This window comes from Onthophagus taurus, chromosome 8 (genome assembly GCF_036711975.1).
Source record: "Onthophagus taurus isolate NC chromosome 8, IU_Otau_3.0, whole genome shotgun sequence".
Lineage (NCBI taxonomy): Eukaryota > Metazoa > Arthropoda > Insecta > Coleoptera > Scarabaeidae > Onthophagus > Onthophagus taurus.
The window spans coordinates 987,783-1,014,803 of record NC_091973.1 but is presented as its reverse complement, the minus strand read 5'-3'; the positions used below and the strand labels follow the sequence as shown (position 1 = coordinate 1,014,803).

General features: G+C 33.2%; 5 protein-coding genes across 5 annotated transcripts in view; 4 read left to right on the top strand and 1 right to left on the bottom strand.

The window, feature by feature from the left end:
• Positions 1 to 9,593, top strand: part of LOC111414542 (plexin A) — a 109,781-nt gene extending 100,188 nt beyond the window's left edge. Inside the window, exons 6-16 of the mRNA XM_023045915.2 lie at positions 351 to 480; positions 539 to 701; positions 1,312 to 1,520; positions 1,583 to 1,916; positions 1,980 to 2,839; positions 2,902 to 3,153; positions 3,357 to 4,400; positions 6,289 to 6,460; positions 6,519 to 7,229; positions 7,291 to 7,436; positions 7,492 to 9,593. Of these exons, the coding sequence (XP_022901683.1) occupies positions 351 to 480; positions 539 to 701; positions 1,312 to 1,520; positions 1,583 to 1,916; positions 1,980 to 2,839; positions 2,902 to 3,153; positions 3,357 to 4,400; positions 6,289 to 6,460; positions 6,519 to 7,229; positions 7,291 to 7,436; positions 7,492 to 7,665 (4,195 nt within the window). The 3' untranslated portion in view covers positions 7,666 to 9,593. The remainder of the gene's footprint in view (positions 1 to 350; positions 481 to 538; positions 702 to 1,311; positions 1,521 to 1,582; positions 1,917 to 1,979; positions 2,840 to 2,901; positions 3,154 to 3,356; positions 4,401 to 6,288; positions 6,461 to 6,518; positions 7,230 to 7,290; positions 7,437 to 7,491) is intronic.
• A 703-nt stretch (positions 9,594 to 10,296) lies between these two features.
• On the top strand, positions 10,297 to 15,067 carry LOC111414546 (patched domain-containing protein 3-like). Its single transcript, XM_023045919.2, has 7 exons — positions 10,297 to 10,451; positions 10,630 to 10,958; positions 11,810 to 12,056; positions 12,437 to 12,696; positions 12,748 to 13,441; positions 13,495 to 14,757; positions 14,808 to 15,067. Exons 2-7 carry the CDS (start codon positions 10,873 to 10,875, stop codon positions 14,934 to 14,936), a joined length of 2,679 nt encoding a protein of 892 aa, XP_022901687.2. The 5' UTR covers positions 10,297 to 10,451; positions 10,630 to 10,872; the 3' UTR covers positions 14,937 to 15,067.
• Positions 15,068 to 17,391: 2,324 nt separating this feature from the next.
• On the top strand, positions 17,392 to 18,712 carry LOC111414548 (small ribosomal subunit protein eS6-like). Its single transcript, XM_023045921.2, has 4 exons — positions 17,392 to 17,486; positions 17,655 to 17,859; positions 17,919 to 18,271; positions 18,488 to 18,712. The coding sequence occupies exons 1-4, from the start codon at positions 17,481 to 17,483 to the stop codon at positions 18,662 to 18,664; spliced, it is 741 nt and encodes a 246-aa protein (XP_022901689.1). The 5' UTR covers positions 17,392 to 17,480; the 3' UTR covers positions 18,665 to 18,712.
• A 3,286-nt stretch (positions 18,713 to 21,998) lies between these two features.
• Positions 21,999 to 23,348, top strand: LOC111414545 (ubiquitin-conjugating enzyme E2 N). Its single transcript, XM_023045918.2, has one exon. The coding sequence runs from the start codon at positions 22,238 to 22,240 to the stop codon at positions 22,691 to 22,693; it is 456 nt and encodes a 151-aa protein (XP_022901686.1). The 5' UTR covers positions 21,999 to 22,237; the 3' UTR covers positions 22,694 to 23,348.
• Positions 23,349 to 24,049: 701 nt separating this feature from the next.
• Positions 24,050 to 25,659, bottom strand: LOC111414544 (synaptophysin-like). The gene is made up of 4 exons (XM_023045917.2): positions 25,413 to 25,659; positions 25,049 to 25,330; positions 24,753 to 24,917; positions 24,050 to 24,701 (listed from the first exon to the last, which is right to left on the bottom strand). Exons 1-4 carry the CDS (start codon positions 25,470 to 25,472, stop codon positions 24,597 to 24,599), a joined length of 612 nt encoding a protein of 203 aa, XP_022901685.2. The 5' UTR covers positions 25,473 to 25,659; the 3' UTR covers positions 24,050 to 24,596.
• Positions 25,660 to 27,021: the final 1,362 nt, after the last annotated feature.

The window sequence follows — 27,021 nt, the reverse complement described above, 5'->3', positions numbered from 1 at the left end:
GCTTTTTTACGAGTTTCGTATCTGTTGCAGTAAAACTTCTAAGGTCAATTAACCACCCGGCCATAAAAACTTAAAACCACGATCAATGACTAATTGGCAACCGAAGAATTCTCATTCGTTTTCTTTTTCTTTTCATATCGGTAAAATTCTTAAAGAGATCGTCTTGCGTTTCACAATTATATAATTTCACACCGCGTTAGGGACTATCTAACCGTAGATGCCTCGGCTGATTGGAAAATATTTCTTCCCCCGACAGCCGTTTTATATGCCGAAAGAATACGTCTTATCCGGAGCTCATCTTGATTTACCACCCATTCTTAACCGCTTTCTTTTTCATTCCCCGTTTTCAGATGCAGTCTCAGATCTGATTGCTCGGACGCCGCACAGGATCCTCTATACTGGATCAGTTACAAAAGCGGAAGATGCACTACAATCACCACCGTCACTCCAAATCAACTACAACGCACTACAGCTAGAACGGTAATATTTCTTTGAAACTTTACAAAAAAAAATGTGTGCTATTGTTTTTATTTTTTAGCTTGACTTGGCTATTGAAAACTTGCCGACGTTATCCGGAAATTTCTTCTGCGCATTCACAGCACTAGACAAAACTTTAATTACTAAAGCGACCAAGAAAAATTATGGTGTTAATTGTACTACACCTAGAACTGATTTATTACCAAACATTCCACCAGGACAACGTAAGATTCATTTATTTTTTGGTGTAATCAAATTAAATTAAATTTTCTATAACGCTTAACCATTTTAAAACAAATTACGTAATCATGTTTAGATTAAATTTCAATAACGAGCTTACGGATAATAAACATTATTTTTACATTCCCCTACGTAATTTTCGATTAATTAAAAATTGGACAACTAAACAAAAACATGCGCGTCTCCAGCCGATTGACGCACCATTTGTTAATTATTGTTGACTTTAGCCGGTATTTCAAATATGAATTAAATACGAATGCAAATTTAATTACAGGTACTCGTCCCAACGTATCTTTTCATGCCTCTACCCATTTTGTTTATCAATATAATTTAAATTACATTAAGCCAGCGTCAAAAGAGTGTTCGCGGCGCAACGGCTTTGTTTATTATGCTAATGGGTGAATTTCACATTACAAAATAAATAGACCATTCACGTAATATTTTATTTTAATCCATTGAATTTATTCATCCGATCTCAATAACTTGTTTTAATCAACGATTGCTTTATATCATAACGTTAAAATGGTATTCAAATTAAATCTAAATAGCATACACTTATTATTATTTACCTGTATGTATGTTTCTGTTGAATAGATCATTTCACCGCAAAATTATCTGTTCGAATGGATTCTGGACCAGATTTTGTAGCAACCAACTTCACATTTTTCGATTGCAACACGTACAGCTCTTGTACTCAATGCGTATCATCATCATTTCCTTGCGATTGGTGCGTTGATGGACATAGATGTACGCATGATACCGCGGAAAATTGCCGAAATGATATTTTAGTAACTGGCATAAATGTAAGTGATTTTAATTAATTTTTTTTAATTATAACATTTAATTAATTTTATTTTTTTATTAGCGTGTCGGTCCAAGTTATCGTTCTGGTCCTGGTTTTTGTCCTACAATCAACGCAACAGTTGGGAATTCACCGGAAATTCTTGTTGCGCATGGGATAAAGAGATCCATAAAAGTCAAGGTCCATATTATCGGTCAATTCATTGTACAAACTCGCTTTGTGTGTCAATTTAACATCGAAGGAAGAGTAACAAGCGTTAACGCTCAACTTCTTGGAGATACCATTTATTGTGATTCCATGGAATTTTCTTATTCGTCTCACGCACCGAACATCACCGCTTCATTCGCTGTTATTTGGGGAGGATCAAAACCTTTAGATAATCCGGATAATATTCACAGTAAGTATTAGAAATCAAAAAACAATTAATATAATTGTATTAATTAAAATTTTTTTATTTTAGTTGTTATATATCGATGTCGCGATATGGCGGATAATTGCGGAATGTGTTTAGCATTATCCGAAAAATATGAATGCGGCTGGTGTCAAAGTACCGATAGTTGTGAAGTAAAAGATCAATGTGAGAAAGGTTTCTCGGTGTGGTTAAATAGAAGTCAAACGTGTCCGAATCCAGAAGTGACATCGTTTAGTCCGGAATTAGGGCCATGGGAGGGTGGTACAAATATAACGATTGAAGGTATTAATCTTGGAAAGGTCTTCAAAGATATTTATAGCGGTGTAAACATCGCTGGTATTAACTGTCAGCCATACGAACAACTTTACGTAAAAACGAAACGGATCGTTTGCAAAGTTGATGGACCTGGAACAAATGAACCACGAGAAGGTCCGGTTGTGGTTCGAGTTGAAGATTATCGAGGGGAATCTAGGACTAACTATAAGTTTGTTAATCCGGTAATAACAGGAATTAGCCCACAATATGGACCAAAATCAGGTGGAACGTCTTTGAGGATAACCGGGGAATTCATGAACGCTGGAAGCAATATTCAAGCTTTTATCGATAATTTACCGTGCAATATTTTATCCAAAGAACAAACCCAAGCTTTGTGCATAACCAGCGCCGCTAGTCAAGCGTTTGAAGGCACCGTTAAGATGAAATTTGACAAAGGTGATCGTGTACTTGATAATATTAAATTCCAATATGTAGACGACCCAGTAATTGATTCCGTCGACTCTGGAAGCAGAGTTAAAGGACCTAAAGGTATACCAGCTGGTGGAATTAGAATTTCAGTTACAGGAAGAAACCTTGGATATATTCAACATCCACAAATGTATGTTTATTACAATCAAATGATGACAGTAAGCGTAAGTATTTAAAATTATATAATATTATTAAAATTCATTTCAACATCGATTTTTTTTTCTAGCCATGTACTGCACATACAAACACAACAATGACATGCTTCAGCCCCGACATTGATGCTGATAGCAAAACGTTAAACGCCGACGCTCCTTTACAGCTTGAATACGGCTTTCGAATGGACAACGTTTTAGGAGTCCAAAATCTCACCAGTACAGCCAACGGTTTCGCATCATTCCTTTTATATCCAAATCCACATTTTGAACCGTTCGATAAAGAACGTGTTAAATACTATAAATCAGAATATCTTAATATAAACGTAAGTATCGATAAAATTTAACTATCTTTTTTTCCATATTTTCTATGAACAATAACTCAACAACAAATGCGTTTTATGACTATTTTTTTATTAAACTTTTGCTCGTAAAACTCGTAAAACGCGTAAAACGCCGACTACACCATAAATTTTTTTTTATGCATTTTTTTAACAAAAAAAATTGGTTAATTAAATATTTGTTTTAGGGTCAAAATATAGATCGTGCGTGCCAAGAATCGGACGTTATCGTAAAAATCGGGAATAGTTTTTGTAATGTAACGTCGTTGAGTAGGCAACAATTAACATGTAGACCTCCGGAAGCTCAACCCATGGGAATAGGAGAAAATGGTGAGCCAAATGCGGAAGTTCTACCCGAAGTAGTCGTGATTGTTGGTGGAACTTTAAAATTCAATATTGGGAGTTTATCGTATTCCTCACCTCAAGGGCTGAATGCCCCGATCTCACAATCAACAATACTTAGTGTGATAATTGTTAGCATAGTCGTATTTCTTGTGTTCATCGGATTTTTGATAGCTTATCGAAGAAAATCAACGGAAAGTAATCGGGTACTTAAAAATATGCAAGAACAAATGGATATATTAGAATTACGTGTCGCGGCCGAATGCAAAGAAGCATTCGCCGAATTACAAACTGAAATGACTGACCTAACCAGCGATTTAACGTCTGGTGGCATTCCATTCCTAGATTATTGTACTTACGCCATGAAGATCCTCTTTCCGAATGTTGACGATCACGTTGTTTTACAATGGGATCGCCCTGAACTTTTACGCAAAGAACGCGGCTTGAAACAATTCGGACAGTTGATCATGAACAAAACCTTCCTGCTGCTCTTCATCAGAACTTTGGAAAGTAATCGTTACTTTTCTATGAGGGACCGGGTCAACGTTGCATCGTTAATAATGGTTGCTTTGCAAAGTAAGATGGAGTACTGCACTGATATTCTTAAGACTTTACTTGCCGAATTAATCGAAAAATGTATTGATGGCAAAAGTCATCCAAAACTACTCCTGAGACGTACTGAAAGCGTTGCTGAAAAAATGCTTAGCGCATGGTTCACATTCCTTCTTTATAAATTTCTACGCGAATGTGCCGGAGAACCTCTTTATATGTTATTCCGTGCGGTTAAACAACAGGTAGACAAAGGACCTGTTGATGCCATCACTTCAGAAGCCAGATATTCACTCAGCGAAGAAAAATTAATAAGACAATCAATTAACTTTAAACCAATGGTAAGTAAAATTTTTCTATGTTTTCCTACTAATGTTCTCATTTAACACTTTTAATTTCCCATATTTTCCTTAGTTACCATAAACCGTGAAACACAAACGTTTCAGGTAGGATGCGCTCTGTGTGAATTCTGTCGTGATGAGATCAAACGTGTTAGATTTCTCAGTCGTGAATGGGTTAGTTCAGTAGTGTTTGTGGCTTTAGAACCAAATGTAACTTGCAATTAAATCATGTAATATTAAGACTCAATGTTATCTGGAGTTATTATTGATATCATAATAATTTCGTCATTTTGTCAATAAAGTTTGATGCTTAACAAATCATAACAGAATCATTAAATACTGTTACTCAAAAAGCGTAAATTGGGCTTCATGAGTATGAGGCGTCACTCCCTTTGATATCTTTTGAGTACATTATGATATTTTGATGTTTAATATCTTAAAAGAAAGCTTAAATAATAACGATTCCAAGGTGGTATCAAACGATTTGATATAGAATCTTCAAAGTCTATAAATGGAGTAAATTAGACAAAATAGATCTCTCCCTTTGATAACTTTTGAGTACTCCAAGATATTTTACTGGTTAATGTCTTGAAAGAAAGCTTAAATAATGGCGATTCCAAAGTAATATGGCGTTTTATTCCAATTATTAAAGTATATTCAAAAACGGTTAAGTATAAAATGGGCTACCGGCATATGGACGTCTCTCCCTTGGATATCTTTTGAATACTCTAAGATATTTTACTGATTAATGTCTTAAAAGAAAGCTTAAATAATGGCGATTCCAAAGTAATATGGCGTTTTATTCCAATTATTAAAGTATATTCAAAAACGGTTAAGTATAAAATGGACTACCGGCATATGGACGTCTCTCCCTTGGATATCTTTTGAGTACTCCAAGATATTTTACTGGTTAATGTCTTAAAAGAAAGCTTAAATAATGGCGATTCCAAAGTAATATGGCGTTTTATTCCAATTATTAAAGTATATTCAAAAACGGTTAAGTATAAAATGGGCTACCGGCATATGGACGTCTCTCCCTTGGATATCTTTTGAATACTCTAAGATATTTTACTGATTAATGTCTTAAAAGAAAGCTTAAATAATGGCGATTCCAAAGTAATATGGCGTTTTATTCAAATTATTAAAGTATATTCAAAAACGGTTAAGTATAAAATGGACTACCGGCATATGGACGTCTCTCCCTTGGATATCTTTTGAGTACTCCAAGATATTTTACTGGTTAATGTCTTGAAAGAAAGCTTAAATAATGGCGATTCCAAAGTAATATGGCGTTTTATTCCAATTATTAAAGTATATTCAAAAACGGTTAAGTATAAAATGGGCTACCGGCATATGGACGACTCTCCCTTGGATATCTTTTGAATACTCTAAGATATTTTACTGATTAATGTCTTAAAAGAAAGCTTAAATAATGGCGATTCCAAAGTAATATGGCGTTTCATTCCAATTATTAAATTATCTTCAAAAACGGTTAAGCATAAAATGGGCTACCGGAATATGGACGTCTCTCCCTTCCATATCTTTTGAGTACTTTAAGATATGTTACTGATTAATGTCTTAAAAGAAAGCTTAAATAATGGCGATTCCAAAGTAATATGACGTTACATTCGAATTATTAAAGAATCTTCAATAACGGTTCAGCAAAAAAGCCTAAATTGGGCTACAGGAATATGGACGTCTCTCTCTTCGATATCTTTTGAGTACATGATAATATTTTGATGTTTAATATCTTAAAAGGAAGCTAAAATGACGAGTTTTGTTCATATCTTATTCCCAAAACATCTTTTTACCTTCCATATTTACATATTTGATTCATTTTTATCCTTTTTGTTAAACATATAAGCAAATTAAATGATCTTTTTTTTAGACTGTACATGTATCCATATCGCAACAAGCTGTTTATGTAGATCACAATGATAATGTGCCAGTTAAAGTTTTGGATTGCGACACAATCAGCCAAGTTAAAGAAAAGGCTTTAGATGCCATTTATAGAGCAACTCCTAATTCTCAAAGACCACGTAAAGAAGATTTAGACCTTGGTATGTTTTAAAGAATATTTTTAATATTTTTTACTTATTTTTTAATTTTGTTTTATAGAATGGCGAACTGGTCAATCAGGTAGATTAATATTATACGACGAAGACAGTACAACAAAAATTGAGGGTGATTGGAAGCGTCGAAATACTTTACAACATTACAAAGTTCAAGACGGTGGTTTATTGACTTTAGTACCAAAACAAAGTTCGATATACAATTTTAGTATTCTGTCAGAAAAGAATGATAAGTCGCATAAGTATGAGACGTTGAATATTAACAAGTTCAGCTCGGCGAGTCCTCCATTGAGCCGCGCGACGAGTCCTTTAAACAACGATCACGATACCAGCGTAAAAGTCTGGCATTTAGTGAAGCACCATGACAACGATGCACAAAAAGAGGGTGAACGCGGCAACAAAATGGTTTCGGAAATTTATTTAACACGTCTATTAGCCACTAAGGGCACGCTGCAAAAATACGTCGACGATTTGTTTGAGACCATTTTCAGTACGGCTCAAAGAGGCAATGTGCTTCCGTTGGCTATTAAATATATGTTCGATTTCCTGGACGACCAGGCTCTACACCACGGCATTTCCGACCCTGAGGTAGTACACACCTGGAAGAGCAACTCGTTACCTCTTAGGTTTTGGGTCAACCTAATCAAAAATCCCAACTTCGTTTTCGACATTCACAAATCGAATATCGTCGATTCTTGTTTATCTGTCGTTGCTCAAACTTTTATGGACTCATGTTCTACTTCCGATCATAGACTAGGTAATTACAAGAAAAAGCTTTTTTCATTATAAACTATTTAAAAAAATTACTTATTTTATAGGCAAAGATTCACCAAGTTCAAAATTATTGTACGCAAAAGACATTCCATGCTACAAAGAATGGGTTGATAGATATTACTCAGATATTAAGAGAATGACTGCAATTTCTGATCAGGATATGAATGCTATGCTAGCAGAAGAATCTAGGGTAAGATTTATTTTCTTTATAATTACGTTTATTAATAAAAAAAATATATTTTTAGCTTCATAGTACAGAGTTCAATTTAAATTGTGCATTACATGAGCTGTATATGTATGCGGTAAAATACAACGAACAGCTGACGGTGACATTAGAAGAAGATGAATTTTCGCAACGACAACGGTTGGCTTACAAACTAGAGCAAGTCCACAAAATAATGGAAGATGGGCAACCGTGATACTGGCCAGACCTGACGCGGCCGTCCGCGCCACCCATTTCGCCGGTCGCATCTCCGACGGCCGCACAGGAATTGGCCTGCTGATGGCCGTAATGAACAACAAAAACCCCCTTGAATCACCGACCGATGCGGACGTCAACAGTCAACACAACAAAATATTAATCACTTAAAAAAAATTAAAATTATGAAGGGAAATGGAAGAAAAAAAGAAATGTGTATTGAAAGAAAAAAAAGTTTAAGAAAGAAAATTAAAAAAAAAACAGCTATACATATCCAGCGGACTTTCTATATGTGTTGTTGGATCGCCGTTTAATAATCGTTCAGTGTCGGATGGCGCGCACTCAAGTGACTCTAAAAGTGCCTCTGGTAGGATTTTTGAGTGGTGTGCTGTCCTCAATATTAAAATTAGTGTACTATATATTTTTACGAATACAACCAGTCTGTTCATTGCTTTGCTATGCTGAATCTCCGGCGTACGTCCGATATTCCGTATATCGATATTTACGTATTATCACGAAAGAACAAAAAGAAAATAATAATTGAAACGACGCTTTTTTGATAACTGTATGATGCATGTACCTTTTCGAAAAGGGCTCCACATCATATCACTTCAAAACCTACATTTTTAATCAATTTTTTTATATTATACGTATAGTCATGTTGTTTTTAGTCATGTTTTTAATTAATTTTTTAATTTTGTAATAATTTTTAAGTATAAAAAATGTAATCTATTAATTTTTAATTTTATTATGAATTGATTCCAAAACTATACTCAAATGTATAACCTAAACTTTTCTTTTAATTGAATGGATATGTAGGTGGAGCTCTTAAAAATAAACGCGTAATCCCCTTGTACAGTTTTGGATATTTTTATATTTTATTTCAATGCAATCGTAAACGATTGTCTTCCGCGACGAAGGAAGCAGCAGGGTGTAGTGTTTATTTGCGACCTTTCAATCAAAAAGAATTAAAAAAAAAATGGAAAGAAAGAAATCGTCGGTGTCCCAACCTGTACATACTGTGCACGGGTCGTTTCAGTGTGGTCTGTGTACGCGTAACAAGGCTGTGTACATTTAAGTAGCGAACAGTACTGACTTGCCCCCCGAAAAAAAAAAACGGGAGCAACGGAACAGAAAATCAGATGGCGTTGCCGTACCAGCTCCGTTCACCTGTGTTCCTCCACTCCTCTATAGTTATCGTGTACATTCAAATACGTATAATGTTTTCAGGCTGTAATTTTATTATCGATAATGATAGGACTATCCAAGACAAAAACTCGGAGAAATCACGACTTTTAAAAAATTGTCTTGGAAAATCCTATTAAGCTGTAGACAAGCTTGGGGATTGGACGTAAAAAAATAAATAAAAGAAAAAATATGTGTACGATTAATGTGTGTAATAGTAACTAGAAATACTCGTTAAATAGACCTTTGCTGCGTTTTCATTAAAAAAATACGAATCGTAACCGTCCTTGTGAAAGAGCAAAGAAAAAAAAATGAAGGCGATAAGCCTCCTAAGAGACGCGCAAAAACACGCCCGCAATTCGATCGTAATCCTCAAATTTGTTTACGGGAACTGCGTTGTCCAGCGCCAGTGACGAGCTAAAGATGCAAGACCACCCATTTCGACCGCCCCCCCTCATCAGCAGCGCATTCATTTGCCAACGATTTTTCAATTCTTTCGCTTCGATTGCGATCATTCTCGCGTTTCGCATTTGCGTTATCGTTTTATATCTCTCTGGTTCAAAACTGGCTTGGCTGGCACGCAGCGATTAATTGTACATATTCGTCTGTGTGCACGGTGTATCAAAAAAAAAATAGTACTGTGTGTAAACCTGATTGATAATATGAATGGTAATGTACCACCTATATGTTATAAAAGACTGAATGGAGTTATTTCAAATACTAAATAGAAAAAAAACATCTCTATCTTTTTGTGTATATTTTTTTCTTTTTTTTTTTTCGTTTACCTATTTTATATCCTTATTCCTTTTTTTTTTATTCAAAACAATTATATTTACAAATATTCATTAATAATCTCGGCCGACTTCGAAGCCGCCCTAAATATTATTACTGTACAACATTCCTTCATTTTGAGGCAGTAAGAGGAAAGTGTGAAATGGTGTGAAGAAGATTAATAGTGACGGTTGGTGGTCAAAAGTAAGGAAAATTGTTTCTGACAATTTTCTGACAACCGTTGTGATCATCCAGGATATGAAGTGAATATAAAATTAATAAAGGTAGACGTGATACAAAACAAGTTGTCGCGAGTTATTGTTCTTACGGATATAAATTTGATTTAAATAGAAAGGACATGGTGCTGGAGGCGATTCATCCTCGAGCACCTCCAAGAAACTTCAGGTACAATTATTAAAATTAAAATTACTATTATTAGACAAAATTTTTATTCAAGAAGCTTTTAGTTACAAAATATAACTTTATTTTGATACTATATTGCTGTATAAAATGTAATAAAAAAAGATTGACTGCACCCAATAAACATGTTAGGTGTTTGTTTCCATACTAATTATGATTAGAAAAAAAATAAGTATTATCGCTCTGAACTATGTACAAATAAGTTATGCGATATTTTTGCATTGCTGATTCACTCGTGGCTCGTTATCACGCGGCTGTTTACGTTAAAATAACTATTTCCCGTTGTTTCATGCGAAATGAAATCAGATTTCCTGTGTTGTTACACAAAGAACACACGCCGCTAATCGCCAGTATCGAACCAAACCTTTTTAAAAATTCGACCTTGAACCTGGTCAAAAATCCCAAAACAAGGTAAAAAAATATTAATTTTTTTTAGAAATAACTGGATTATTCTAGTTTAATTTGTCACAATATCTTTTTTGTAGTCTTCGTAACGTATTGATTAATAAAAAAAAAATTTAGTTTATTTATTATTATTAAAAATTGTGTGGGTGTAAATTTTTTTTTTATTAACTAATATTTTCTTAAGCCAAACAGTGTATGACCTTCGCATAACCAGGTTTTGGCTTAAACTAAAATCAGACGTCGCGACGTCGACGTTTCGCAACCAGTTAGCCATGACGTGTAAAATGGTGTTGAACGAAGTGGTCGAAGTGGTTTTCCGAGAGGAGGCGAATTAAAAAAACAGAAAGAAAAACTACACACACGCGTGTTTCCTAGCTCATTCAGTACCAGGTCGAGCGTCGAGACGCGTACTACTCTGATAAAAAAAATGGTTGATAAATACGCGCGGAATTTGAAATGGCACAAAAGGATCAGCAGTGCTGTAACCACATACACCGAACTCTTTTTCTATCAGTAAGTATTACTTATAGATTAAAATTTGAAATGATTAAAATGAATAAGAATTTGATTATCAATCTATTATAAATTTTTCAATGGAGTATTTAAATTTTATAGCCAATTCATGCTATAAAATTAATTTGTGGGCTTTTTCACCAACAACAAAAAAATTAAATGTTACAAAATGTTTCTAAACGTAATTATTGCAATTACAATAATGGGTTGTAGTCGTAAAATAGAGTGAGAGTTAATGGATATGGGACATTTATTTGATTGTAGATCTATTTTATCGTTACTTTTTTTGGCAATCATGACATTTCAATCTAAAATTAAAGATTAATTAATCTAACTTTTATTAGTTGGAAAAAAATTATTAAAACCAAATAATTGTATCAATTCATCAAAATGTTAATCAACAGCCATTATGACAATTAAAATTAAATCATTAAATTACCGATATTAATAGCAAGGTCTTTCAAGTCCCCAAATTAAATTTACATAAATTCGTGGAATTTCAACTAAAATACATATTAAAAATAAATTTGCATTTATCGTCATGTTCGGCATTGGTTATTAATTCTTTAATTTATAATTTGCATAAAATGTTAACATTTGGTGAGGTGGGATCTCGCGAACTAGTATTAATAAGATAATTTTAGTGTCACTTAATTTTATGATTATTACTAATAAACAATACATTCATCCTTAAAATGAATATTTTACTGCTTTTGTAACCTTGCAAATGTTGTATAATGATTTCACCTTCTTTTACGCAAAGACCTTGATTTTTAGAATTTGGGATACGGTCAAGATGTTGTATAAATAATATTAATTGATCGATTATATTTAATTTATTTTAATTCTAGTTTAGGTTTCAAAGTGGCATCAAAACCAAAAACAACAATGGCAATATGCTGTATAGCCGTAATATTAAGTTCCTTTGGATTTCTTCGGTATTATCAAGAAAAGAATCCTATGAAACTTTGGGTGCCACCGGATTCCCAGTTTGTTCAACATAGCGAATGGTTGATGAGCACGTTTCAACGAGGATATCGAATAGAGGCTATGATAATAGAAGCAGATGATGTTCTGACGCCCGAAGTATTTAGAGAGGTATCAATTATCAAACAAAAAATGCGCACAACTTTTCCAATTATTTTCAAAATTGCTTTGTACATGACTTACAATTTTGTTAATCGTTTCTATGAATTATAACAACTTTATGTTTTGCATCTAATTGCATTGCACAAGTAATTAAATATTTGCCTTCAAAATGTGTTTGTTAAAACTTCATTAATATCCTCACCCAGAAACCATTTAATTATTAATTTCTAAATTATTGGTGTCAATCAACTTTAATTGTTTTACAACTTCCATTAATTGTAGTTTAATTCCCCGTTTCCTCAAATTTAATTGTTCAAAAATGAGACATAAATATCTGGATAATATAAGTTTGGACAAAATTTTTATTTTTATTTTTATTAAATTTTTAGTTGCTCCTGATTGAAAAAGACGTAAGAAGCATCCGTACAAAAAACAACATAACATTCGAAGACGTTTGCTTTCAAATCCCCATGTTGGAAGCAACGAATACTTTATACGATAAAATCAGTTTTAGTTGCGATTTACTTGACGTGATTTCTAATGGATGTTACGAGCAAAATATTTTGGATTTATGGGATTTTCATGGAAACGGGCTGAAAGATATTAGTAAAGAAGATATTTTGCATAAAGTTAATACATATAAAATGCAGTGAGTGTCCAAAAAAATTGATTAAGTTTTAAATAATAAATTTTTTTTTAGTCCAATTTTTAAAAATATGAAGAAATACGAAGATCTTTTTAGTGGAGTGACTAAAAATGCAACTGGACATATAGTTTCGGCAAAAGCTCTTCACACAATGTGGATGTTACATGTTAATTTTTCTGCGATCGATATTAATGAAGCTGGAAATACGGTAGGAACGGCTGATTGGGCATCCCCACAAGCTTTGGAATGGGAATCTGAGTACTTAAAATACATGGCTGCTCTTAAAAGACACACAAGAAATTTAACAATAAATTACATGGCAGCAAGAAGTTTTGGAGATATCAGCAACGATACGATGTTTCAAGATTTCCACATTTTAGCACTTGGTGGTATCTTAATGGTGATTTATATCCAGCTAATTTTTTCTAAATACAATTGGGTGGAAGGAAGAGTTATTTTGGGTTTCATTGGATTATTTACGATCGCCATGGCTTTTTTGGTCGGTTGCGGTCTTTGTTCGCTCATCGGAATTCCATACGGACCCGTTCATCCTTCTCTGCCATTTCTACTTATGGGGTTAGGAGTCGATGATATGTTTGTTATACTTTGTTGTTGGTACGAACTCTCAGAAGAAGAACGAAAATTATCGTTAAGTGAAAAAATTGGAAATATGTTGAAGCATGCTGGAGTTTCAATTACCATTACTTCAATTACGGATATTTTAGCTTTTTTGGTTGGTGCTTACACTGTAAGGATTTTAAATTAACTAATTTCCTTTTGTAAGTGTTTTTAATGTTTTAGATCCTCCCTTCGTTAAGATCTTATTGTCTTTATGCGGCTGCAGGAATTTTTATGACGTTTGTTTTTACAACAACGTTTTTCGTGGCTTGTTTTTCAATCGATGAAAGACGTATTCAATCAAATAGAGATTGTTGTTGTCCGTGTATAAAATACGATAATTTTGAGAAAAATGCTTTCAGTCAAAAAAGGTACATGAAAAGATTCTTTAATTTAATTTACTCGAGATTTATTTTAACATGGCCGGGAAAACTTTTAATTGGATTGATAACTATAATCCTGTTAGGGTTCAGTATTGAAAGCACTTTTAAACTAGAACAACGATTTGATCCGATGTGGTTTATCCCGACGGAATCTTATTTTAATAAGTATATTAGGCAGCGAAAAAGTTATTATCCCTATATTGGAGTGGAAGCAGCAATGTATGTAGGTGGGGTAAATTATACCCACGAAATGAAGAATTTGTTAAGAATGAACGACGTTTTGATAAATTCAACTGATATGTTGTATGGTGTGCGTTCTTGGGTGCCGGCTTATACAAATTATGTTTTTGAAAAAACAAACGTGAACTTGTACCACGACGTTTTGCCTGAGGACGAATTTCATAAACACCTCACCGATTTTTTGTATACGAATGGAACAAATTTCCAAGCTAACTTTCAATTTAAAACTAATTTAAAATGCGGAGAACCGGCTCCAAAAATTGAAGTATCCAGCGTCGATTTTCGACTACAAAATTATAAAGGCCCCGAAGAACATCTCCCAGTAATGCGGAAATTAATTCATTTAACCGACAACTCAAATTTAACAACCGGCGATAAACGATCATTTATTTGGTCGCTCGTTTTCGCTTCTTGGATAACGGACGAAGTCATCGACGAAGAAATCTTCAGAAACATGATTTTAGCCTTAATATGCGTGATGATTTGTACTGCAATTTTAATAGCAGACCTTCAAACTTGTTGTTGGATATTTATTTGCGTTTTATTTACGATGATTAACGTCGCAGGATTCATGCAACGATGGGGATTAACTTTAGATGTTACCTCTTGCGTTGGTCTACAACTCGCCATCGGTTTATGCGTTGATTACGCAACTCATATTGGTCACACTTTTCTTATTATTAACGAAGGAAGTCGAAATGAAAGAGCTGTTAAAACCGTTTCAAGTATTGGGGCTGCAGTTTTTTCTGGTGGATTCTCCACGTTATTAGGAGTCTCATTTTTAGCAATTTCGGATGCTTACGCTTTCCAAATATTTTTTAAGGTAAAAAAAATTTAATGAAATGAAATGTTTTAAAAGCAATTTTTTTGTAGATTTTTTTCTTGGTGACTGTTTTTGGATTATTTCACGGTGTTGTGCTACTTCCTGTTATTTTGAGTTTAATTGGCCCCAAACCATATAGTTCTCATACACCTGTTAAACAAACTGATATTATGTTTTAGCTAATTTAATTTTATTGATATTTCTCATCTTGCCACGATTTTTTTTTTGTTTTTGTGGTGATACTTGTTACTCTTTGTAGAATATATTTAGAGTATTTAAGAAATTTTTTAATAAATTTTTATAGAAATTACTTTTTTTTATTTATTTATTCCTCAGTACAGGGTGTCCCAATTTCGATGTCCGCATAGGCTATCTCCGAAACTAAAAGAGATAGAAAAAAAGTAGCTTACATGTCATGATCTCGTTTTTCGAGAAAATGCTAATGCCGAAAACTCCGAACAGCTATCGTCTTTTGTTTTCGCCCTATCGGCAAAAACTGAAAATTTTGCGAAAACGACATTCGCAAATATCTCACTTATTATCAAAGATGGAGTATTATAAATAAAACATCATCTCGAAAATAAAAGATGGGAAAAAAATTCTACCTACGCCATTGAATTCTTCGTAAAAAGTTGCCCATATAATGTTTTATTTATAATACACCATCTTTGATAATAAGTGAAATATTCGCGATTGTCGTTTTTGCAAAATTTTCAGTTTTTGCCGATAGGGCGAAAACAAAAGACGATAGCTGTTCGGAGTTTTCGGCATTAGCATTTTCTCGAAAAACGAGATCATGATACAGTTAGTCACAAAAGTCTACATACAGTACCTAAAAATGCAATATCGTAATAAAGAAACAAAAATTAATTTTTAATAATATACAAAACAACTTTTTTATTATTGATAAGCTCAGTGCACCTAAATAAAATAAAATCACGCATGCCATGGCCGCGTAAAAAAATTGAATTAGATAAATCAACTTCACAAAAGTCAACATACAGTTGTGCGTGTATGACAACGAAAGTTAGATATTTGCTATTTTTGTGTTTATAATAAATTGTATCCATAAGTTTGCTGTTGTAGTATCCAGTTAAATATTTATAAGTAGAAATTATATTGTGTAAGATTTATTACATATCGAGAATTATGGGAAGGAAGGAAATTTCAGTGGATATTCGCAATTTAATAGTAAAATTACGGAATGAGGAAAAGTCGTATGGAGAAATTGCAAAAATTGTTGGTAAAAGTCGCGCAACAATTCAAACTATTCTAAAAAATTTTAATTCGAATGGATGTATAACTAATAAACCACGTTCTGGGCGTCCTAGAATTTTGAATCAGCGTGATGTTCGAACAATTCTGAAAAAAGTTAAAGCAAACCCCAGACTTGGTGCACCCCAACTTGCTGAAGATGTTCAACAAGCCACTCAAAAAGCCGTACATCAAGAAACAGTGCGTAGAGTGTTGTCAATGTTGTCAATGGCGGCATCTGGAGTTGGAAATTTGGTGTTTATTGATGGCATTATGGATCACAGACAATATCTGGCAATATTGAAGGATAATTTGAATGCGTCGGCTGAGCGCTTAGGACTTGGAAATCGTTGGGTCTTCCAACAAGACAACGATCCGAAGCATACCGCGCGTGTTGTCAAAGAATGGATACTCTATAATGTGCCGAAACAACTCCATTCGCCTCCCCAATCACCCGATCTCAATCCTATTGAGCACATTTGGGACGAAGTAGAACGAAGAGTACGAAAATATAGGGTAACCAACAAGGAATCTTTAAAAGATGCGTTAATTAAAGTTTGGAATGAAATACCAGCCAGTGTTACAGAAAATCTTGTGCTTTCAATGCGAAGAAGGCTACAAGCTGTCCTTGACTTGCAAGGAGGACCAACAAAATATTAAAATTTTTGTTTCTGCGTACATTTAACTTCGTAATTTATACGGTAATATCTAGTGTATGTAGACTTTTGTGACCCATTAATTCCAGTTAATTATTTTTTTCTTAATATTTACGTTCTTATATTACAATTTCAATGTTCCAATATTATCTACATTATGGTAATAATAGATACCTTATACAATCACGATAAATAAATTATGTATTTATGATCTGCAGTGCATTTATTTGGTGTATGTAGACTTTTGTGACTAACTGTATATAGGTACATCGAAATTGGGACACTCTGTACATTAATTAAATCTAATTTGGTCAATTTTTAATTAAGTTTAGCTTACATTATAAAAATTGAGTCAACAATGTTCAAGGTTTTAATAATTTAAATGAAGACATTAATATTTCAATACAATAAAAACATCTGCATAAAAACGTTGAAAATAATTATTAAATATTTGTTTAATTGTGTAATTTTACTTAATTCCCATTGATTGTAAGTAATAACTATAATCATTTTTAAGTAATTGTGGGTATCCTAGAAAGTTTTCAATAAATCATTGAATAATTGAATTTTAGATGTCACAGCAGATATCTTGATTATTGTTCGAGAAATTAGTCATAAAGTGTAATAAAAAAATATATAGAAATAATAAATAATCACAAATAATTTAACGAAATAATTAAATAAATGAAAAAAAAAATTTTAGTTTTATTTAGGGACTTTTAATTTTTAAGTTGTCAACACTGACTATTGGAAACGTGCTCGTGTTGCTTCCATTTTTAACTCTCTTTCGCAGGTTAAGTTCCTGCCGTCATCATGAAAGTAAGTTTTCCTCGTTTTATAATAACTAGAAAGCATTAAAATTGATGTAAAGCCTCATCGATCGAACTTTGAGAGCACCGCTTTTCGTGGATATAATCGAATTGGGCCACGAGGCGGTTTTGATGACCGAAATGTTTTTTAGTATGTCAAAATGTTTTTCAATTGTAGCTCAACATATCGTTCCCCGCGACCGGGGCTCAAAAACTGATCGAGGTTGTTGACGAACACAAGATTCGTATTTTTTACGAAAAACGTATGGGGGCGGAAGTTGAAGCTGATCAACTTGGAGATGAGTGGAAAGGTTATGTTTTGAGAATTGCTGGAGGCAACGATAAACAAGGTTTCCCTATGAAACAAGGTGTCCTTACTAACGGTAATAATAATCAAAAAATAAAAAAATTATATTTTTTTATTTCTCAATTTTCTTTACAGCTCGAGTCCGCCTCTTACTTTCAAAAGGTCATTCTTGTTACCGTCCACGTCGTACTGGTGAGCGTAAACGTAAATCTGTGCGAGGATGCATCGTTGATGGTAACTTGAGTGTTTTGGCGTTGGTTGTTGCCCGCAAAGGTGAATCTGAAATTCCTGGATTGACCGACACTCAAGTGCCCAGAAGATTAGGGCCTAAGCGAGCTTCGAGAATCCGTAAACTCTACAACTTGAGCAAAGAGGATGATGTGCGCCAATATGTCATCAAGCGCCCATTACCCCTTAAAGAGGGCAAGACAAAACAACGGTACAAGGCACCGAAAATTCAACGTTTAATCACTCCAACTGTATTACAAGTAAATAATGTCTATTCAAACATACTATTTTTATTTTCCCCATGCACAGGCAGTTTCTAAACTAAATTTATTGTTTGAGAAACGTTCAGATGCGTGGAAAAGCATTACTTTAAAAACTTATCTTAATAGTTAATGACTATTAAGAAGTTAAAAAAAGTTACATTAAATTTTTTTTTAATTTATGTATAGATAAATATAACATTTTTTATATTTTAGCGCAAACGTCATAGGTTAGCTTTGAAGAAGAAACGTTGCTTGAAACGTAAAGAACAAGCTGATAACTACGCCAAGTTGCTGGCTCAACGTAAAAAGGAGTCTAAAGCACGTAGAGATGAACTAATCAAAAGACGCCGCTCTGCTAGCAAGAGCAGCACTCAAAGTTCTATTAAGTAAACTTATTTGTTATACTTACAAGGTGAATAAATATTCTTTGAAATATTATATATTAATATTATATCATATCCTCCATAAACTGTCTTTTCGCCCTTTCAACTGATTTTTTCTTTCATCCTAAATTTTGCAATCAAGTCCTTAAATATATTATAAATTTAATAAAGCTAGTCTTAAAAAATTCTTACAGACCATGTTAACCCTTAAATGTTTTTCTCCAACTATAATAATTATAGTAAATTGCGAATTACCAATGCTGCATGTACTTACCTAAACAGTAATCATATACAAGAGTTGTGAGAGTCAGCAAAACTGAAATGTGATAACACTTTGTTATCACATAGTATAGTAATCCCTTAGTTGCTTTATTTATATACCCCTGATTAGAATAAATAAGTTTCTGTAAGCATTTAGTAATGTGTGAAGCAAATTGATTGATATTGGGATTTTGGTTGGTATAAGCCGAAATATCAGCCAATTATTAATATAAGAATTCGTCAATCATGAAGCAATTAGATAATTTGAATCAAGGTGCGATGTGATCAGCGAGAGTGTCACTATCTAAAATTACCCCTGAAAGACTGTGTCTATTCTTAACAATGTTATACTTTCCGATATTTCTGGTGGTTTTTATGACTTAATTGCAGTCATATAACGAACAAAGATGGGGTTGTATACAGGTAGTTTACGAACCCCAAGCTCTGGCGTGAGTTGTTCAGGTCCACATTAACGAAAATTTCAATAACATAATATTTAAAAACTTAAATATCATTACTTTGTGTGAAAAAAGTACATTTGCTTAAATAATTTATGATTATTATTATAAAATTTATTATCTTTTCACACTAATTCTAAGATAATTATAAAAAATATGTTTTAATTTTTATATTATAAATTAATACTTGCTTTTTTTTGTAAAATCATTTAAGTATAAGTAAATTTATATTCTTTACTACATTTCTGTTTTATTTTGTTGAATTTTAAATTAAATAAAAAAGAAGTGCGTCCCTGGACCTATTTCCCTAGGAGGACCTATCATAAATCATGTCCAGGTACTTTTTCTGGGTGATAATTACTGCCACTACTGTTTCTGAGGGTCATAAAAACCACCAGAAATATCGGAGACTATACTCCCTTCCGTTTTTGTTCAGATGCGTAAATATCGAGAAAAATATGAAAATTAGATGAATTCGGAGTTTTACATGCTATTGATAGCCTGCTTGAAGTTTATGGAAGAAATAACGTACCAAGTATCAAATGAGAATTTGCTTAATTCGTAGTTTTATAACTTGTTAATGCTATCACTCGGGATTCGCAGCGTCAAACTAAGTAGACCCTGATTGAAATGTATGGAAGAAATAATCTCGAAATAACCCCAAGGAACAGTACTTAGGGCGAGATTATTTCTTATATCATGAACTAAAATTGTTGCAAATTTTATTCTTAACAATATTGCTTTCTTGCACTTTTGCTCTTAGATGCGTCAATATCGAGAGAAATTAATGGCAGTCCTGGATCGAAAACGAAAATTCTCTGGTTGAGGAAAATATTTGCATGTATACTGCCAGATACTTCGGATTAAGGAAGCTTACAGCCTGGGTACGTACTGTAGTGTATTCCAGGCTGGAAATTAATATTGACATGGGTGCTAAAATCCTTCTTGAGAAAGAAACATGACAGTACGATTTTTCTGGCAGTCAAGCCGCTCTCTAGGCACTGCAAGCCGTGAAAACGATGTTGGTTCTGGTTAATGACTATAAAAGAACTTTGAACACACTAAGTTGTGATAAGAGAGTTTCTCTGATCTGGGTCCCACGTCACTCTGGGGTTGCTGGCAATGAAGCAGCAGATGAGCTCATTTGCGATGGCCAAACATGAAAGACTGTGTCTATTCTTAACAATGTTACTTCCGTTTTTGCTCAGATGCGTAAATATCGAGAAAAATGAAAATTAGATGAATTCGTAGTTTTACATGCTATTGATAGCCTGCTTGAAATTTATGGAAGAAATAATCTCGGCCGACTTCGAAGACGTCGGCCGTACCAAGTATCAAATGAGAATTTGCTTAATTCGTAGTTTTATAACTTGTTAATGCTATCACTCGGGATTCGCAGCGTCAAACTAAGTAGACCCTGCTTGAAATGTATGGAAGAAATAATCTCGAAATAAGCCCCAAGGAACAGTACTTAGGGCGGCCGACGTCTTCGAAGTCGGCCGAGATTATTTCTTATATCATGAACAAAAATTGTTGCAAATTTTATTCTTAACAATATTGCTTTCTTGCATTTTTGCTCTTAGATACGTCAATATCGAGAGAAATTAATGGCAGTCCTGGATCGAAAACGAAAATTCTCTGATTGATTAAAATATTTGCATGTATACTGCCAGACACTTCGGATTAAGGAAGCTTACAGCCTGGGTACGTACTGTACTGTATTCCAGGCTGGAGTATTTGATATTGACATGGGTGCTAAAATCCTTCTTGAGAAAGAAACATGACAGTACGATTTTTCTGGCAGTCAAGCCGCTCTCCAAGCGCTGCAAGCCGTGAAAACGATGTTGGTTCTGGTTAATGACTGTAAAAGAACTTTGAACACACTAAGTTGTGATAAGAGAGTTTCTCTGATCTGGGTCCCACGTCACTCTGGGGTTGCTGGCAATGAAGCAGCAGATGAGCTCATTTGCGATGGCCAAACATCAGATTCTCGATTTTTGGCATTACGATGAAATTTGATAATGTTATCTATCGATGTACAATAAATCTTTGAGGTCGCGGAGCAAGGTTGGTAACATGATTGTATTTCAAGAACTCTTAAGAAGAAGAGAAACGATTATCTCGGTCGTAGAAATCTCAAGAAAATTAAGAACCACATTTGCGTTAGTTGAATAGAATAAAACTTAAAGAGCGAATTCATTAAGTCATTATCGTAGTACAATTCAAATTAAAAGATGGAATTGACATTGACATTTAGTTAGTAACAACATAACCTCAACGATATGAAATGAAGGAAAAATCGTTTAAACAACCAAGAACTTTTTTTTATTATATATTTACAAAAAAATGGTTATTTTTAGCTTGATATAAAATTAAATAAGAATTGATTAAGAAAAATTTGAAATAGAAGAAATAAAAGAAAACGATGTATTGAGACATAAAAACAAAATTTTCAATAAAATATTGAAAGAAATGATATCGTTTTACGTTTAATACTTAGATAATGATAAGAAAATGGGAAAAACATCGCGTTTATGAATGTAGCCATAAAAGGATGTATATATATGAAATAATGTAAGTGTGAGTGACATAGAGATATTTTTCAATTGTTCGGATTGAAGTTTAACTGGCGCATGCGTAATGATAGTGGACAATTCTAACGTGTAAAAGATATGTAATGTCAGTTCTTGAAGAACCAAAATTAAATCAAGCGGAAGTAATCGGGTGTTAAAATATAATGAAAAGGTTGCCCGTTGAGTAAAAGAACTGAAACGAGATCAGCATTTAAGAAACCGTAAGTGAAACACAAAAATAAATAGATAAAAGAAAAAAAGGAACAAATCACAAGGGTCGCTGTTAAAATGGCATCCTTACCTCGCCGGATAATAAAAGAAACTCAACGTTTAATGCAAGAACCCGTGCCGGGAATTAGTGCCGTACCAGATGATGACAATGCACGTTATTTTCATGTAATTGTAACGGGGCCTGAGGATTCCCCATTCGAAGGCGGTGTATTTAAGTTAGAACTTTTCCTGCCTGAAGATTATCCAATGTCCGCGCCTAAAGTACGTTTTATAACCAAAATATATCATCCAAATATTGATAGGCTGGGTCGTATATGTCTGGATATACTCAAAGACAAATGGAGCCCTGCTCTGCAAATACGTACGGTTCTGTTGTCAATTCAAGCGCTGTTGAGTGCCCCGAATCCTGATGATCCGCTTGCCAATGATGTGGCTGAACTATGGAAAGTCAACGAATCCGAGGCAATCCGTAATGCTAAAGAATGGACGCGCCGATACGCTATGGATAATTAATTCGAGGATGTCCCTGTCACTTCTATTTAGTTCTTTAAAAAGAAAAAAAGGAAATATTAATTTAAAAGAAAATACAATAAAAATGGTATCAAGTTTCGTTCCGGCGGCACCCATTTTTTACTATTATTACTTTTCTTCAATAATGTCACTTAGTAAACAGAATTTTATTATTATTATTAAATTTATTATTTATAATTAACGGTGGTCAAATCTTCATTTTCTCCTTCAATATTTTTTTTATATTTCTTTACATTTGTTCTGCGCAACAAAAGCAAACCTACCTTATTTTATAGACTTTATATATGTTACTACTAGAGTCCTAAATCAGTTATTTATTTATTCATAATAAACCGATTTTTAATGCTAGCAGTAATATATATATCAACATAATAATACGATCTAAATTATGATCTCCCGATGAACGGTGTCTACCGGCGCGCGGCGTTAGCTAGATGGTCTAAGACGGCTTAAGTCATTGGTGTTTGTAATAAGAGTTGTAAAATTTTACAAAAATATAAAGAAGAAAGAATTAAAACGTGCATATGCGCATTATATTTTCAATTGAAATTGTTCTGTATTTTACGATTCATTGATCAGAGTGATTATCTGTAAATACGATATGTAAGGCTTTTTACAAATAAATTCTTTACAGAAACATCGTTTCGCTACTTATTGATTTATCGGCGAAGAGGCTACACTACCGCAACCTTGTTATATTATTCGTAATAGTCATAGGGAGATTACTAAATAAAATTAAGACATTTTTTCATTCCAAAGTTATTACACTCGTGATTAAACATTTTTTTAATCATATAAAGAATATGTTTTAAATGAAATTTTTTAAATTACCCCAGATCATCATTTATTCCGTGTCAAATTTAAAAATAAAATATTCTAAAACGCAGGTAATGTATTTTTCATAAATTAAAGGTGAGTAGAATCTGGTTAAGGTAGTACTAAAAATTACAAAATTTGTGTTAAAATTATTTTAATAAAAAAAACTTAGAACAAAATCGGATGTTCTAAAAACACTTTTAGAACAAAAATTGTAGCAAATTGGAGAGAAATATGAAAATTGGATAAATTTGTAGTTTAGTGAACAACTCGACGTTGTGGGAACCGAAAGAAGAAAGAAAGATGTCGTTCCGTATTGATCATTTGGACCTGTTCCAGATAAAAAAAAAGGTACAAATGAGTACTTTTTTGTTGAAGAATTCCACGAAATAAGCACATCATAAAAATATACTTGAATCGACACATTTTTTGCGAAGTTATTAAAAAAGTCGCACACTTAATTAATAATTTATTTTCAATTTCAAATTGTAAGGGGAATAACCTAAGTAATAAAAAAAAATACATTTGTTAATATTTTATTTGGCATTAACTTGTGTAATTGGTACACAAAAAACAAAAAAGAATAATACTTATTTTAAGTAAATTATAACATAATAAACAAGATGGGTTCGCCCATTATTAATCAAAAAATACTTATCAGAAAAATACTAACAAGGTTTTTGTAATCTTATTTACAGAGTTATACATATTTTATTTTAAATATATTTCTTTTTGTAAATCATTTAGAAAAATATTAAAAAAATAAAAATTATTATTAAAAAAAAAATATATATATAGAAATAATAATAAAAATTAAGTTGTTTTTCTCAAACCAAATTCGGCGTGCGCTTTAAGAATAGCTCTTAAAAAGTATTGATTGCGCATGCGAAATATACCTACTTAATGATGGAAAATATATCAGAATGAACCTTAGCTACCCTCGATTATTTCTAAGGATATCAAATATCCTAGTAGCCAATGGTTTATATACATAATTAAAGATGGTAAAGCCTAAAAGGGGTGACTAGGTGATAAAACTATTTCATCCTGCATTTGTTGTGCGTCCTCTTTAAATAGCAGGGGAAGAGGGTACCGGTTTTTGGAACCATTTCGTCTCCTTGTACAGGAACCACAAATTCGAAGCCCAAAGGAAGAAATTTAAAAATCCTACCACCTAAAAACAAAGTTATACAAGAAAATTAATTAAAAATAAAATAATATTTACTATGGATATGTTTAATGAAGAGAATCCTATTCCTGAAGACGTGCAATGACAACCTTCCATTATATTTAAATTTCCTACAGCACTTTTTAAACCAGATAATCCATTAGCCCAAGCTGCACTACTTGATAACCAAAAAATTGATAATATAACTGATAAAATAAAATCCTAAAAAATTTTGTTTTAATGAGGTCTCAATTTAAATTAAACTTAACATGTTCACTACCATTAGGAGAAGATGAAATATGTTAAAAAAGTTCTGGCAGTGAACATGTTAACTAATGATTATTAATAATTACAATAAGTGGTAAATTCTCATTATCCCTATACATTTGGTCAAACTTAGTATAAATTACTAATATAGCAGCAGCATAAAGCATGGATAAAACCCCGGTACAAACGTAAAATTTCGCATCAGATGAAAAATTTCCATAAAGTGTAACAGTACAGTTAGCAAATATTTTTTCTTCGGTCACATCAAAAGGATAATCAATTATAAATTCATTTTCGGTTCCATCACAATTAACCATTATCGACTTGGAGAAGTCGACGGTAGTGGCGAAGGCTACAATCGCGAACACCTGTCGACAAAAATATTCGTCACCTCCTGTTGCAAGTGCGTTGAAGGTAGCGATAAAAAGGGAATTTCAGGAACATACTTACGAAATGAAATATACGCATAACGCCCCGAGGCTCTTGAAACACGGATAAGTTGAGATCCATTTCGAAAGAGTAGTTGGTGTGAAAACTAAATTAACAAAAATAAATTAACCGAGTCGCATGAAAAATCGGTGAGAAATGAAATTGGCCGCTCCCGCACACAAATACTACGAAATTAGTCGCAGGTTGAAGGTTTTGACAGTTGTGCACTTAATTTTAATGCTTTCTAAAGGAGGACGCTAGTAAAACATAAATACATTTTAATAGCTTATTAATTATTAAAATAATTTAATAAAACATTAAGGAAATGAAAATAACTGTGTTTATGTTAAATTTGTTACAAACAATTTTAGTTTTAATTTCATTTAAGAGATGGCGCCCCGAAAAGAAATATATTTTAATATAATTTTGTAATAAAGATGGCCACTACATCAAACTATTTCCAAATTTTTATTAATTCTTGATCAGCTTGCATCAAATCTCCAGTTTAAACAAAGTTAAGCCTCCATAAAAAATTACATCATATCTCTATTATATCTACTAATTATCAAGACATTTCTATTGTGGAATTAATTTATAATTGAATGGTTCGTAATCGACTATAATAGGTTGTAAAGCAAAATTATCGAAAAAGCAGAAGAACCTACATTTAGGCCAATATGCATGTTTAACAGTACGGGCAAGCTCTTCGAAATCATTACAAGAAGCTCCATAGAGAAATAGGACTATTAGGAGTGAAAAGTATAGTAGACGAGATAAAAAGGAAGAGTTCAAACCGTGAATACTGCCTCCTGATATCACTAGATATGGAAAACGCGGAAAAAAGGAGGAAAAGGAGGAAGGAAAATAATATATTAATATATAGAAAAATAAAAATTATTAAAGATTTTAATGAAGTCAAGGTAAAAAATTATCCAATTGAAGTTATGCAACTACAATGACGTAAAGCGGAAATAATTAAATGAGAGAAAATGATAAATCAACAAATAAATGAAGTTATTGATTTATTATAATGTTTATTATTGGAAGTAAGATTTGTTTAGAAGATATAATTAATATCTCTTTTTTTTTTGTAGGGTTATGCAACTATATTCCCAGAGAGAGGTCAAATCGAAATGTTAAATATAATTGATAAGAAAACATCTGGAAGTTGTGATGTAGAAATTTATTTTCGCGTAAATTGCTGTATAAGAAGAGATAATCGAATAAAGTAAAAAAAGGGGTTTTTTGGCTGTTTGCCATGAGAGAGCGGAGTTTGTGACGGGAACGATGGAGAAATGGTGAAACGGCGTCGAATCGCGGCCAGATTTTCACGTTTTTTCCACATCGTTATCGGCGTCGGGTCGCGATGAAATTCGAAAATTCCAAAAGATAAGAGAGCAAATCGTTGAGCGCGCGCAATGGATTCTGACAAGACATGCGCCGAATCTGTCTCTCCGATGGGTTTTAGAGCAGTCAGAATAGTGTGGTTGAGGGAAAGTCAGAGCGTGATCGCTACGAAAGCGATTCGTGTGGTTCGTAGTTGAGACTCTCCGAGTGGGAACTCGAACTCGAACGGGACACACTCGTGCAGGTAGTCATCGTCCTCATTCAGTTTTAGTCATCGTAATAG

What these genes read in the sequence shown, in the direction of transcription:
- LOC111414545 (XM_023045918.2), top strand. Translation starts at nt 22,238, where the DNA reads ATGGCATCCTTACCTCGCCGGATAATAAAAGAAACTCAACGTTTAATG.
- LOC111414546 (XM_023045919.2), top strand. Translation starts at nt 10,873, where the DNA reads ATGGTTGATAAATACGCGCGGAATTTGAAATGGCACAAAAGGATCAGC. An exon ending in GTTAATACATATAAAATGCA is followed by an intron (nt 12,697 to 12,747) that starts GTGAGTGTCCAA and finishes ATTTTTTTTTAG; the next exon opens with TCCAATTTTTAAAAATATGA. An exon ending in CTTTCCAAATATTTTTTAAG is followed by an intron (nt 14,758 to 14,807) that starts GTAAAAAAAATT and finishes ATTTTTTTGTAG; the next exon opens with ATTTTTTTCTTGGTGACTGT.
- LOC111414548 (XM_023045921.2), top strand. An exon ending in ACAAGGTGTCCTTACTAACG is followed by an intron (nt 17,860 to 17,918) that starts GTAATAATAATC and finishes TTTTCTTTACAG; the next exon opens with CTCGAGTCCGCCTCTTACTT. An exon ending in TCACTCCAACTGTATTACAA is followed by an intron (nt 18,272 to 18,487) that starts GTAAATAATGTC and finishes TTTATATTTTAG; the next exon opens with CGCAAACGTCATAGGTTAGC.
- LOC111414544 (XM_023045917.2), bottom strand. Translation starts at nt 25,472, where the DNA reads ATGGATCTCAACTTATCCGTGTTTCAAGAGCCTCGGGGCGTTATGCGT. An exon ending in ATGAGAATTTACCACTTATT is followed by an intron (nt 24,918 to 25,048) that starts GTAATTATTAAT and finishes AAAATTTTTTAG; the next exon opens with GATTTTATTTTATCAGTTAT. An exon ending in CTTCATTAAACATATCCATA is followed by an intron (nt 24,702 to 24,752) that starts GTAAATATTATT and finishes CTTTGTTTTTAG; the next exon opens with GTGGTAGGATTTTTAAATTT.